The following is a 13,807-nucleotide window of genomic DNA, read 5'->3' as shown; positions in this document are numbered from 1 at the left end:
TTGATCTGTTTTCCTGGCCAGGTGCCGATCAGATGGATGCGTCTCTCTTCGACATCAACTCTCTCCAAGACACCAACTGTAAGAATGGTCTTTGTGCCGCCACCCTGAGCTCTCCTGCCGAGGAGCCACTGGCTGCAGAGTCCAGCCCTCAACGGCCACCCCAATGGCAGGATCTCTGCGTTGAGCTCTTGCGCTCGGGCGTAGCTTGTTTGCCAGGTACTGAACTCAGTGATAGGATCATGATTAGACCTACTCACTTTTCTTCATTCAAAATGTTTTTTTCAATGAAAGCTTTTTGTGGTCAAAGTGAAAATTTCCGCAGGGAATGTCCCACGGCCTACATTTTTTAGGGTTTTTGTTGCAAAATGGAAAGCACCAAAATGGCACAAATTTCAGCTGGTCATTTCAATAGAACTAAAATTATTTGCCGGGTCAGCTGAAATTTTTTTGAAGTGGCTGAGAACTAATTTTTAACTGAATATTTGGAGGGGGAGAAGGGGAGGGCGGGAGATTTACAATGAAAACTTGAACATTTCTGACAGAAACAAAAAATGCTGTAGGGAAAACCCAGACTTTTCCCAACCTGTTCTTATCTCCTGAAGGCACGGCAGAGCCCCCCAGGTAGGCAGGGAAACATTCTCCCCCCATTTCACAGATGAGAACACTGAGACACAGATGAAAGCCCCCCAGAGCCAGAATTAGAGCTCCCAACACTGCACTCATTCCTCCAGACCCTCTGACAAGATCCTCCACGCCAGCTACTCAGACCAGGTGGGAACCTGAGGCGTTAGCAGTCATCAAGGTGAAAGTGAGGTCATAGATTCATAGATATTTAGGTCAGAAGGGACCATTATGATCATCTAGTCTGACCTCCTGCACAATGCAGGCCACAGAATTTCACCCACCCACTCCTGCAAAAAACCTCTCTTAGGTCATGCGGGAGTTTAGGCCAATAGTATTTGCCGCAGCTGTTCCATGAAGTCCCCCAGGAGACATACTGGAGGTGCAGTACCATGCAAGCAGCAGTCCCTAAGGGCTTTCAGGGAAACCATGTGGTCGTGGGATGGAGCAGTTCAAGGGAGCATGCAGTAGATGACATTTGGATTCTCTGTGGTCTCCCACTCCACAGCAAACATAACATTGCCAAGTCTCCCGATACTTGGTGTTTTCCTTGAAGCCTCAATTCCTGGAATCATGGAATAGGTTGAAATGCTGCTTTGTTTTGTTTTGTTTTTAAGAAAAAGCATGTCTCTAGCCTTCATGGTTGCAGAGAGAAAACAGCTTGAAAATGTGACTCTTAAAGGCTCAAAAAGAGAAGGCAAATAAAAGAGCCCAACCTTTGTTTTTGAAAAATCTGATGTCTTTGGGGGTCTCCTGAACACAGGGGCTTGGGCAGTACTGTGAACTGGTAACGCAACGTTTGATTTTTCCTGGCTGCAGGGAGCACAGATAAGCTTGGCAGGGCCCTGATCCAGGTGACCACGAGCAGCAGAGCATGGGAAGCCACCTGGTGCTCCACCAGAGAGGTAGCCCAGCTCCTCCTTTACCTCTGCTCCATCCCCAGGTAAGGGGAGAACACAGCACCCTTCCCACAACACCCATGTTATAGCATAACCCTAGCAGAGCACCGCCCGGCGCAGCAGCCATTCAGCCTCAGTGTCCCAGCCAGTCTTCCTCTGCTCTGCCCAGCCTCCAACACCTTCTGGGTTGCAGCAGGTCCCTTACAGTTCTACCCCTTGCAGGGCACGCCAATTCCAAAACAAGGAGGGAACAACGTGAATTTAAATTCTGTCTTTTCCTTGGGAAGATCTGCTAGGCCCCAGGCCCTGACCAGCCTTCTCCAGCCTCTGCTCTTTCTCTGCCTGCTCCCCGCAGCTGAGCAGGGCTCTGCCTTTTACCCTGGAAGCCAGACTTCTGTTCCAGGTATCTCAGTTTGGCTGACTAGGCCTCCAGCAGTCCATTAACCCCTTCCTGCCATGTACGGAGGCTTGCATGCCCCATTCCAATTCCTTTCAGGCGGCAGCATAGTCGAGGGTAAACACGGGTTAATGGAATTTGGGGAATATGGAGTTTAGGGGGCGGGTTCTGCCTGGGAGCTGGACATCCATACTCTGTCCTTTGCCTGCTTTGTGTCCCCATCCTGCTGCCTGGCAAAAGGGAGTCAGGTGGCTCTAGGCTGCTGGCAACTCTCTGGGGGCCCAGTCAATTATTGTGAAAGGCATTATTTCTGGAACTGCTCACTGTGGTGGTTTGGGGGCTTTTAACCCTCTGTGTGTAGCTGCATGGATTCCACCCGCCACGTGCTGGAATGTGTACCACTGCCCCCTACTGGAGCACGTTGGACATTGCATTGGTAGTTCAGACGTTCTTTCCACCCATCCTTCAAAATCCCATGGCTGCTGTGGGATGTGAAGATAAATAGCGTGTGTGATGTTGGGGGTGTGCAGGCATTTCTGAGGGGAGCAGGCAGAGAGAGAGAGAGAGAGAGCAGAGGTGGGGCTCTTGCCACGGGGGAGAAGGTTGGCCAGGGCCAAATGCCCCGAAGATCTTCCGGAGGAAAGGGAACAGTTTATGTTCATGTCCCAGGGTTTCAGCCTGAGACACAATCCCAGGAAGAGTCACTGAAATATGTAACTAATTCAGAGGATAATGTACACACCACGTGCCTCTTTGTCAATGTCATTAGCCATTGTGCATGAGAGTGAAGTACTCAAGGCTAGAAACCAGGGCCAGCCATAGGCAAGGCCACCTACTCCTCACAGAAGAGAAAATTAGAGTTCTACAGTACACTGAAACCTTGACTTAACTGGTAAATCAGGCTCTGCTTCTGGGGTCTTCGGATTGCTCCAGCCCTTCCCTGTTTGCGAGAGAAACATGCACACCCCCGCCACTCCCAAAGCCACCTACGCTACTGATGGTAAAATAACCCCTAGAGGGGTAGGTGTGAAGTGATGAACTGTTCACTGTCTCCATGCAGGAGAAGGCCTGGGGTAATCCAAGCCATGTATTCAAGGGTTCAGAACCATTAAATCCAGCAGGTATCTCCCTCAGCTTTGGTCTGGAATGGAGAAGGGTGGGGAGATGGGCCACAGCACCTCCTGTTGGTTGGTTTGAAGTAGCTTTGAAGAATTCACGTTCCCTCTTGGCCTCAGTCTGGGCTCTCACGCGGGCGCTGACTTACTGCATGGCTGGGAGGGCGAGGACAGAGGTGCCAACTTGAAGTGTGGGGGAGAAGGGAGTGGGACAGCAGCTCTCAGGGGAAAGGAGGCCCTTAGAGTTTCCCTCACCAGACATCAGCGGGCGCACATCTACACTGAGGCCGGAAGTGACCAGCGAGCTCCCAGCCTGGCAGACAGACCCAAGCGGGCGGGCTCGAGTGAGCGCGCTAAAACCAGAAATACAGAGGTTCCGGTGTGGGCTGACGCTTGGGCTCTGATGGCGAGGGGTGAGTCGGGCTGGGCGCCCAAGCTGATGCCTCCACTGCCCGCATTGCTCTGGTTGGCGCTCTAGCACGAGCTCTGCTAGCATGAGTCTGTCTGCCTGAGCTGGAAGATTCGCTCCCCGCTGCAGTGCAGGACCCCAGACCCCAGGACGGTGCCTTCAGGAAAGGGGGGCATTTCCTCTCCAGCGGGGATGGGGAAACCCCAAATCAGCTGCTGAGGGTCTGCCACTCTTAACTAATGCCGTTTTCTTCCTCCAGTCAGAGCTCACTGTGGTTTATTTCGTTCTCCAGGAGGGAAACAAGGGACAGAGGGCTGACCATTGTGGTGGATGCCAGGAGACAGCCTCCCTCCACGACCCTGCACACGGCATTCAGATCAGTCCAGGTACACGCTGGTCTCTGTTCAGTGGTGAGCTTAGCGGGATAAGGGGGCCCAGGTAAGCACAGTCGGCTTGGGTGGGTGAGATCTTCTGTCCAGCTAATCAGTAAAGTTCGGCAGTGTTGTCCCTAAAGCACCTCTCGAATTTCCTCTGGAGTGTATTGCGTTGGGTGGGGACCTGTGAGCAGGTCCCTGCTGGCCTAGAGCTGATCCTTTGACAGTCCCTTTGTCTACAATGCCTTGAGGCCAAGATTTTGATCTCATCCACACTCTTTGCCCTAAGCATCCCCAAGATCATTTATTCAGGCAGGTCTCAGTTACCCTCTGTTGGAGTGGAATATATTTGTCTAGGGAACACTGCGTAGCCCCTGCTCCCCCTGGGACACCTGCCCAGGCTCCTCCTCCACAGTCCCAGTTACCGATCTCCCGGGGCCCATCAATGCATCCGGCCCCCAGCCGTCTGCGAGGTCGATGCTGTGCTGCTACATGCTAGCAATTTCCTGGTTGTCTGGTCTCAGAGTTGCCACGACAATTCTCGTTACGTGCAGAGTAAGCAGAGGATGTCCTGCGTATTGCCAGGAGTGACATTTACTCTGCCCTCCCCTGCAGAGATCTTCACCTGCCTCCGTCCATGCTGTGTTGCTGTTGGCAGAGAAGGAGGTGGCTGCGCACCTGGAGAAGTTACCTGGAATGCAGGTGAGGGCTGGAGCAGCGTTTTCAGCAGCTGCTCCCTAGCCTCGTCTCTATACTATTTGCACCTTCTCGTGCAAGGAGAACAGAGTCTGTATTGATGGATGGTCCCTTCCTTTCCTCCCTCGTCTCTGCAGTCAGGGGGATGGAGCTGGACCGACGTGCTCCCCCACCTCATCTCCACCTTGGCCTAGCTCACCAGGGCTCCATCTGTGCCGGCAAGAGCAGTGGCTAGATGGATTCTCTCTGTCTGTGTGTCTGCCCTGGTCGTGTTGCCAGAGCTCAGGTTCCACTATTCCCATGCCATCGTCAGTAGAGCCTGCCCAGGTGCACAGTCCTCCCTCTCGTTATGAAATACCTGGACCCTGTCTCGGATGAGGAGCAGGGAGAGGTGCCCTTCTCTCTGTCTGTGGGGCCTTTATCCTATTGTCTGTCTCCCAGGCTGGTAATTCTTGCCGCCCTCGCATTGTTTGACGGCAGTAATGGACTGCAGCCACTCAGGGGAAGCCGAGTACTTTCCCAATTACTTCCACACGCTGGACACGGGTATTAGCATAATAACTCAGAACTTGAAAGGGTTTATTATTCTTTTAATGCTGCTCTGTTTAATTAATATAATGTGAAATATTAATGAGTTCGATTACCCAGCTTGGCTGTCCTGGCAGATTTACTAAAATGCCAGCATTCTGCTGTGCATTCGAAAACCACAGAGCCCCAGGGAGCTTCAGTTAGAGATAGTGACTTTTCTGAGCCAGCGCTGGGGTCAGGGTCTCGGGAAGGAACCAGAACTGCTAAAATGCTAGGGCCAGCAGCTTTTCTCACCAGGCCCCATGCAAAGCCTGTTGAAGCCACTTCAATGGGCTTTGGGTCGAGTCCCCAGTGGGCAACACCCTGAGGTCTGTACTCAGTGAGTGTTTGTCTGAATAAAGACCGAGTGTAAGAAACCACAGCTGCACACAGACCCCAGGGTCTTGCATGGGGATGAAACCAGGATGAAACAAGCCCCTCTACCTCTTGAGCCAACAGAGGAACTGACTCATTTGCTGCCAGTAACTAGCAGGCAGTTCTGCTCGCTAGAGGGAGACACAGCTGCGCGCAACGAGCCAGCACATTGCATGTGGGATTCAGGATTTACAGCCTAGCCAGGCAGGAGCGGACAGCTGGGAGTCTCAGCCAGCAGCCTCTCCTTCTGACTCTTCCAGCCCCATTTTGCAGATTCAGGCAGCAGGGATCATTTGGAGAAGGAGAGAGGGATTTTCATGCCCAAAGGCTTCAGGATCCCCTTGGGGAAGCCTTGCCAAACCAGACTCTTACCCACCACTCTCACAGGCAGTGGTGGGATGGAGCCGCTTCGCGCAAACCGGTTGTTAAATTTTGAAGCCGGTTTAGAACCGGTTGTTAAAGGGCTGGGGAAGCTCAGGCGGGACGGACAGGATGTGGCCCACGGGACCGTCCTGTCCATCCCGCCTGAGCTCTCGGCTGGGGAGGCTCCCATGTGAATTTTTACTGACCCGGCGGCATTCCGAGCCTTCGGCGGCACTTCGGCAGCGCGTCCTTCACTCACTCCGGGTCTTCGGCGGCATTTCGGCGGCAGGTCCTTCAGTGCTGCCCAAGACCCGGAGGGACTGAAGGACGTGCCGCCGAAGTGCCGCCCAAGACCCGGAGCGAGTGAAGGAACCGGTTCTTGAGCTTCTGGCAGCTCATCACTGCTTACATGCCCCTGTAAGAGCTCACCATCGTATTTACAAGCGGTGTCCCTCCCTCCTGCAGGTGGAGGTGCTGACTTCCCTCAGAGCTCTGGGCCGATATGTCGACAGCACCCAGCTGACACCAGACTTGGATGGTACTTTCCCTTACAGCCACGGCGAGTGGGTTCAATTCTTCCAGGTGTCTATTATCATGGCCTTTAGCTTTCTCCTTGTGTTTGCTGGAGCCCTTGTCCCTCAGCAAGGGACTTGCTTCTCTTGGGGCATAAAACTGAAAGTGAAGATCACTGGCAAATCCCTGGTACCTTGGTAATGCAGGAAGACAATGTACGAGAATGCACAGGCTACTGGTACTGCAATAACACCCGACTGCAGGGAGAGTGAATTTGGCTGCAGGTTACGCCAACTGGTTGCAGCCCAATAAGTACATCCATGTTTCAATGTATCACAAAAATTGTGTGTGTGTGTGTGTGAGAGAGAGAGAGAAACTGTGTGTGTGTGTGAGAGAGAGACAGAGAGAGAGAGAGAGAGAGACTGAGAATTCCCATGGGATGCCCGGAAGCAAGCAGTGGTTTTCATGTGTATTACACATAAATTCAAGAAATTAACAAGAAGGCCCAGAACTTTAGCTAAATATCAATAGCTACCTCAGTTCTGCTTAGAAATTTATTATCTACAATGTCTCTCTGCAATTAACCTTCCCACCCTGCTTATTGGCTGCATTGCTATTCATCCATATTTCCACCCGATTGTTTCCCTATCAGCCATTAAACTACTGTCCAGCTGTTTATACATCCATCCAATCTAAACCTTTTCCCCCTCTCTACCCTAAGCCTGTTTTGCCATCCATCCGTCAGTCCTCCTGGCCCAGGACAGGCCAACCCACTTGTGTTTCCTTCCTCGTAGAAGCTACATCCCTTTGTGGCTGATCTCAAGCAAGCCTCCAAGCTACTGCAGAGCTCCATCCAGGAACTGGAGAAGGGCGACTTCCCAGAGGATGTGCAGGTAACAGCCATGGTGCCGAGTTCCAACAGGACAGCCTGCAACCAGCTCTGGGCGCAGTTACCCCCCCAAACATCAGTATGTGCATTGTGCTGCCCATCATCTCCTGCTGCCCAATGGCAATCCGGCCCTGGGCAATTCCTGCCCACCGGGAGAGCCAGAGGAACTCTCTAGGTGCATTTGATCAAAAGCAGCAGTGAATCTCTCCCCCAGCTTTTGCTTGCTTCATAATCAGTATTTAAGAGCACAGAAGCAATTATTATATTGCAAAACAATTTTTAAGCCAGCCTTGTGCTTTTCTGCTGGCACAGCCCACAAGCTGCATCAGGCCAGGCTGTGTCACTGCTCGGACTGCAAGGAACCGCATGCAGCAGTCACAGTGAATCTGTACTGGAGCTGGAGACCTGGCAAGGTGCGATGCACTGTTCTGCTGAAGATGCTGTTTATTGGCTAAGACTTAACACCAACACCCTGATTACTTGTGGTCACTGCAGATTCCCAGGGAAGGTCTGCAAGAGGAGGAGCGTGATCTCTAGTGCCCTGTCAAATTCCAGTCCATATCATTCCGAAGTGCCTGCCTGAAGCCCCTGTGCAGGTCCCAGTGGACACAGACAGCTGCCATGTTGCACCCCAAAGGTGGCTGCAGTCAGTGGTGGATGAGTGATCTCTGCGTTGAGTTTGTTACTGTCTCATGCCCAGAACGCACTTTGGGATCCCCTGGCCAAGGGACCACAGAACCGTAGGGTTAGAAGGAACCTCAAGGATCCTCTAGTCTAACCCCCTGCCATGATGCAGGACTTGTGTCTAAACCCTCCAAGACAGACGGCTCCAGCCTCCTTTCGAAACCCTCCAGTGAAGGCGCTTCCACAACTGACCTAGGCAGTCGGTGACTCAGATAGCTCCTCCAGGGCTCTATTTGCAGGACAATGTGTGTTTCCCATGGCACGTGGCATTTAACTCCATTTTGTCCCAGGGTAAAATCAAGTGCCCTTGGCCTTTTCTGACCTCAGGCTGTGTCCCCTCTCTTACCTTCGCCCCTGACCGCCAACTTGGTGCTGTTGATTCAGAGGGTGATGGGGCAAAGGGCAGGGCAATCCCAGTGACAAGCGTGTGTGTCTCTGATCCTTGGGCAGGAGGCAGCCGAGTGCATGGAGAGGTACAGGGAGCTGATGAAGGCAGTGCTCAGCAACGTGCAGCTGGTCAGCTTGCAGAGAGAGGGTGGGGCCACGCTGGCCAGGCTGAGGAAGGAGGCATCCCGGCTTAGCTTCTCACCGGACGTCAGGTATGGAGGACTGGAGCCATCCCTGTCCCAGAAGAGGGACACTGAGCACCGAGCTCTCACCCTACTGACTTCAGGATGCTTGTGCCTTTGGCATTGGCTGCACTTGCAGATCCCCTGCTCCTCTGGGGACAATGCAGCATATTACCCTCCAGCACAGGCTTCTCGCCAGCCCTTCAAGGTGTTCCCCCCACCACCCGCTTCCCCAGGCCTAGCTCTGCCAGCTCCCACCAAGCCTTCAGGCCCAAGCTCCCAGGAGTAGTTCCACTGCCCCTTTCAGCCCAGGCCTGGTAGGCGGCCATGGACCGTTCTCTTGAGCAGGGTGAGGATTTTCTCCCTGGGCTTTGCTGGAGAATGTTTGCACGTGTCACTAGGAAGAAGAGGAGCTCGTGTCCCCTGCAGAGCTCAATTCGATGCAACTATAAACAGATGTCATCCAATGTTACTTCATTTTATTTTCTAGTGTGGCTGCTAGATGGCACTGCTTCCCAATAATATCACAGGTTTCAGAGTAACAGCCGTGTTAGTCTGTATTCGCAAAAAGAACAGGAGGACTTGTGGCACCTTAGAGACTAACCCATTTATTTGAGCATAAGCTTTCGTGAGCTACAGCTCACTTCATCAGATGCATACTGTGGAAAGTTTAGAAGATCTTTTTATATACACACAAAGCATGAAAAAATACCTCCTCCTACCCCACTCTCCTGCTGGTAATAGCTTATCTAAAGTGATTACTCTCCTTACAATGTGTATGATAATCAAGTTGGGCCATTTCCAGCACAAATCCAGGTTTTCTCACCCCTGCCCCCCCCCACACACAAACCCACTCTCCTGCTATCACATTGATTTCAGCCAGCCGCCCGCCACAAAACCTGCCAGTTTCCTTCTCCCTCAGTTCATGCCACTCTTCCCCCACTCCTTTGTCTGAGCTCCTCTGCCTCGCTTTCGCGCACAGGCTGTGACAGAGTCAGGTGGGGTGAAGGATATTTCCAAGGTAATAGAGAGCGGAGTTGGCAAGCGCCATCCCTCCCTCTGGTATCCAGCATCCAACTCCAACCTGCTCAGTGTAACTGGGAGATGGCTGGACATGTGCAATCACCTGACATTACACCTGCAGCTATTCAGGCTCCAAACACCTGGAGAGTAACATGTACCTTGCCCCAGGGCCGGCCAGTCTGTGGGCACAAACTGCTCCCACACAGAGCAATACAATGAGGTTTTCTGGACAGGTACAAATCCAGTGAGTCCCCTCGTGTGTTAATGGGATTGGAAACATTTGCAGCATGGCTCAGCTTGTGGCAAAGCATCACCTACAAGTTACAGCCCCTCTGCGACCTCCGCTCTGGCTCCCAAGCTGGGCTACAGTGCGGAGGAACAGGACTGCGGCTCTTCCATTCCGCACATGCCATCCTTCAGTGCCACTGTGCTAATAAGCAGAGCAATCTTTGCACATGGTCTTTCTCAGCTCCCAACAGTGTGCATCAGGGTCATACCTAGAACCCAGCTCCAGGGAGCACACGGACAAAGGCTAGGGTTCCCCTGTGCCCATTGAAGGGATTGTGATGCTCAGAGGACTCCCTCTGTTGGTTTCTTTACCAGGAATCAGAAGGGAACAGCTCTAATTCTAGGAGGGGTGGATGGTCTTCTGCACACCAGCGGCTGATATGTTGTAGGTGAACAGAGACGGGCCAGATATACTTATCACCCTTTTTGTTCTTAAGGAACAGCATGGACTCAGCCATGGGCTTCTACAACCAAGTGGAAGAAGAAGTTCACACTTTGGTGATGAAATCCAACAGCTGCCTGGAGCGCCTGGAGTTTCTCCGAAAGATCCAGGAGTTTGAGGCAGAATTCAGCAAGGTGAGTGCTTTCCCCAAGACATGCTGCCGGAAAGGACAGTTGCACCTTGGATACCATGGCAACATTTGCTGAATCTCATTCATCGAATCCAGGACCCAGTCACTAAGTGACAGAGCAAAAGATTTTTTTGCTTCAGCTCTGAGTTGAGTGAAGCAAATAAACTTCTCTGCTTATAGCGTGGGCCACTGATATCAAGGGAACATGGAGAACAACAAGATTTTCTTGAAGCCCTGATTTTAATCACTAGGTTACTAGGAAAAATACGTTCACGAATTCTGTGAAATCTGGATGACCCAAGGGAAGGAGGGGAAATTCCCAGGGAAGTGGCAGCTGTTAAATAACTGAGATCTCATGGAAATCCTATATATTTCTTCTCATAGCTCACTTGCTGGATTGATGAAGGAGATTCTCGGCTCCATGAGCTGAGCACTGAGGAATGGAGCCCGGACAGCCCAGAGAGATCCTACCAGCAGTTTAAGGAATTCTTTATTCAGTCTACAGTACGTTTGAGGATGCTTTTCTGTAACCTGTGTCCTGGCTATAGCTATATTGTCTGTGTCTGGAACATGGTCCTTGCTAGGGCTCTTTGCCAGATACTCAGAATGAACCAGAATTAGAGCTTCTCACATTTCACTGCAATTTTGTTACAAATGGCCCAATATTGTTACAGATCTGCAGAAAATGCCATTTTTGACTGTTTGAGCAATAATGGGCCCATCTAAAGGGCTAGTATGATCAACATTTAATTGTCAGGTCAAATTTTTGCAAGGAGGTTCCCAGTGTTGCACAGCCCTAGTCCCAAATGTGAGACAATCCTTATACTTCTGGATCATGTATGGGCTCCGACCCCTAACACTCCTGCCTCCTCATCCGTCTCCCAGCCTCCAGCTCTGGAGGGCAGTCATTCCGTTCCAAGGGGGGGTCCAGTGCTATGGGGAAGTCCAGGAGAGGGTTCTGTGGAGCCTGAGGCTTCTGTTTAATCAACCCAAATAAGAAGCCCCATGCAATGCACTGAATTAAATGATGTCAAGGCATGGGGAGTGTAGAATGAGACCCTCCACTCTTATTTCCTCCCAAGACAGAATGATTCTCTTCTGCTTCCTTGCACACCCAGACATGTTTGTGCCCAAATGGAGAACATTCCTCTGACTTTGTTGCTGAAATCTTCCAGCTGCAGAGCTCCTGGCCCTCAGCAAACAAGGCCCCCAGGATAAAGACAGCCGAGCCTGTTTAGGAATATATAGTTTTCCTTGTATCCTCCCTTAGGCTCACTACAACAAAGGACTTGTGCTATGTAAGGAAGCTGCTGAGTTCCAAGGCTCCATGTTCCCAGAGGCACAAGCCTTCGAGGCAGCCAGAGGTACCGTGCAGGCCAAACTGAGGAGTTTCTACACGAACTTGGAGAGGCAGCAGGCTGAGCTGGAAACTCTGCTCAGTCTCTGCAGGTTCTGTGACAAGGTGACTATGCTAAGCTAACTGCTCCATATTGTTACTCTGCAGCAAACTGGAACTAGACAACATTGCTTTCAGCCAGGAGATGGGAATCTGTAGGGTAGAGTGTGAAATGTATGAGCAGTGAAATAGTTTGAGGCCCCCAGTGCTGATTGCATAGCAAGGAAACGGAGCGCCCCCCAGCCTCGGCTCTCCCTAGAGGATGTGCTCTCCTGACACTGGTAGAGACAAACTAGTGAAGAAACTCAAGGTGATTATGATGGAGTTTCTGTAGGACTCCAGAAGGAAGTTGGTGTGGAGGGGCTGCAGCAGAACAGGGGATGAGAGACGTTACAGAGGAATAAATAAGCAAGTGGGAAATGAGGTTTGGAGAGAGAGAGAAAAGTTCACTAGATGGAGAGCATGGGAAGGAGGTTGCAGTTGGCTGAAGGTATAAGAGAAGGTTCTTGCACCAGCAGCAAGCGGGATCCTGGGGGAGGAGAGACAGCAGGTACTAGATGAGTGACAAAAAAAAAACAAAAAACTATTGCTCTGTTTTCTAGATAACATTGCTTAACCTTGACTGCAAAATTCACGTGACTTGTGTGAAGCTTGGAGAGGGACAGCCAGCAAGTCGGGAGGCCCTACAATGCCTAGAGAAATCATTACAGAAGCTATCTGTGGAGTTTTCAGCAGAGAGGTTCCAGGAGATGAAGGTACAAGCCTACACCATGCACAGCTGCAAAGGACTAGAGGTATGGAACAAGGCATGGCAGAAGTGTCAAGAAACCAGGCAGATCCTTGAGGAGATACTGGAAAAATTCAAGGAGGCCCAAAGTGTTGAGCCAGACTGTAGTGGGGAGGAAGATTCTTTCAGCTCAGCTGCTACTAAATCAGGCCCCAGAGTCCAAGGTAAAGTTCCTCATGTTTGCAAAGCAGCTTCCAACCCTGCCCAAGCATCAGCAGAAAGCAAGACACAAGTTCAAGAATCAGGATGCAAAGCAAGGAGTGAGATAGAATTAAAACCACATCTGCCCACAGACTCTGACCTAGACATAGATCCCAGGGACCCCAGGTGTTCTCAGCAGGAATCCTTGGACTGCAAGGATGTGCAGGAGAGCAGATGTACTTATCAAGCCTCAATAGCAGCTGAAGAGTCTCCCCTGAGTGCTGCAAGTGGAGCTGATCTTGAACAGAGAGAAGTCCCGGCTCCGAATCCCAGCACGGAGGCCTTAGGAAGCCTCCAAGTGGCACCCCCTCAGAAGCCACCTCTGACTCTTCCATCACAAGCCTGCTGCCCAGACAGTGGCCAGTTTCCTCAGGACAGCGCGAGCGAGTCCCTGGGTGATGTGCCTTGCTCAGCCCCCAGCACAGGTGCTCAGCAGCACTGGGGTAAGGTGCCGGAAGCAGCCCAATATTTCCAGGTATCCAGGCATGGCAGCTTTTCGTCTGAAGATACAGAGGCACAGAACTCGGCCCAAGACCCTTCAACAACCAGTCTCCTTTTGCCCATGGAACTCGTGAGTCCTAGACTGTCCGGGCCTCTGGGAAAGCCCCTGGGAATCATATATCTGGAAAACCACCACACAAATAGCCATGCAAAAGCAGATGCTGAGTAAAACCAGCTCTTTCAAAACTAGGTTGGCTTTGTCTTTCCAGTCCTGGCAACTTTGGCCACGGAGTGGATGTGCTGTCTAGTGGTCAGAGCACACGACTGGGCATCAGACCTACTGGGCTCTACTCCTTACCTTGCCATTGACTCATTTCTTGGCCTTAGGCAGGTTACTTCACTCCTCTGTGCCTAAGTTCTACCCATCTGCAAAATGGGGATAACAATACTTACCTACCTCACGGAGAGTTGTGAGGCTCAGTTAATAATCTTGAAGTGCTTTGTGGTCCTCCTATGAAAGGCATCCAGCTGGGTAAGTGAAGGGTACTGGTTGAGTTAACAGTAACGTTCTCCTGGTAAAAAGAAAAGGAGTACTTGTGGCACCTTGGAGACTAACCAATTTATCTGA

General features: G+C 51.5%; 1 protein-coding gene across 1 annotated transcript in view; it reads left to right on the top strand.

Moving 5' to 3' along the window:
• KIAA1755 (KIAA1755 ortholog) overlaps positions 1 to 13,408 on the top strand; it is a 38,402-nt gene extending 24,994 nt beyond the window's left edge. Inside the window, exons 5-15 of the mRNA XM_077832476.1 lie at positions 22 to 216; positions 1,441 to 1,564; positions 3,734 to 3,827; positions 4,431 to 4,517; positions 6,282 to 6,398; positions 7,124 to 7,222; positions 8,353 to 8,501; positions 10,220 to 10,358; positions 10,739 to 10,858; positions 11,625 to 11,816; positions 12,353 to 13,408. Coding sequence (XP_077688602.1) covers positions 22 to 216; positions 1,441 to 1,564; positions 3,734 to 3,827; positions 4,431 to 4,517; positions 6,282 to 6,398; positions 7,124 to 7,222; positions 8,353 to 8,501; positions 10,220 to 10,358; positions 10,739 to 10,858; positions 11,625 to 11,816; positions 12,353 to 13,408 — 2,372 coding nt within the window. The remainder of the gene's footprint in view (positions 1 to 21; positions 217 to 1,440; positions 1,565 to 3,733; positions 3,828 to 4,430; positions 4,518 to 6,281; positions 6,399 to 7,123; positions 7,223 to 8,352; positions 8,502 to 10,219; positions 10,359 to 10,738; positions 10,859 to 11,624; positions 11,817 to 12,352) is intronic.
• Positions 13,409 to 13,807: the final 399 nt, after the last annotated feature.

This window comes from Eretmochelys imbricata, chromosome 13 (genome assembly GCF_965152235.1).
Source record: "Eretmochelys imbricata isolate rEreImb1 chromosome 13, rEreImb1.hap1, whole genome shotgun sequence".
NCBI classification, from domain to species: Eukaryota; Metazoa; Chordata; order Testudines; family Cheloniidae; genus Eretmochelys; species Eretmochelys imbricata.
The sequence above is the reverse complement of the archived record's forward strand: the minus strand, read 5'-3'. Positions and strand labels throughout refer to the sequence as shown.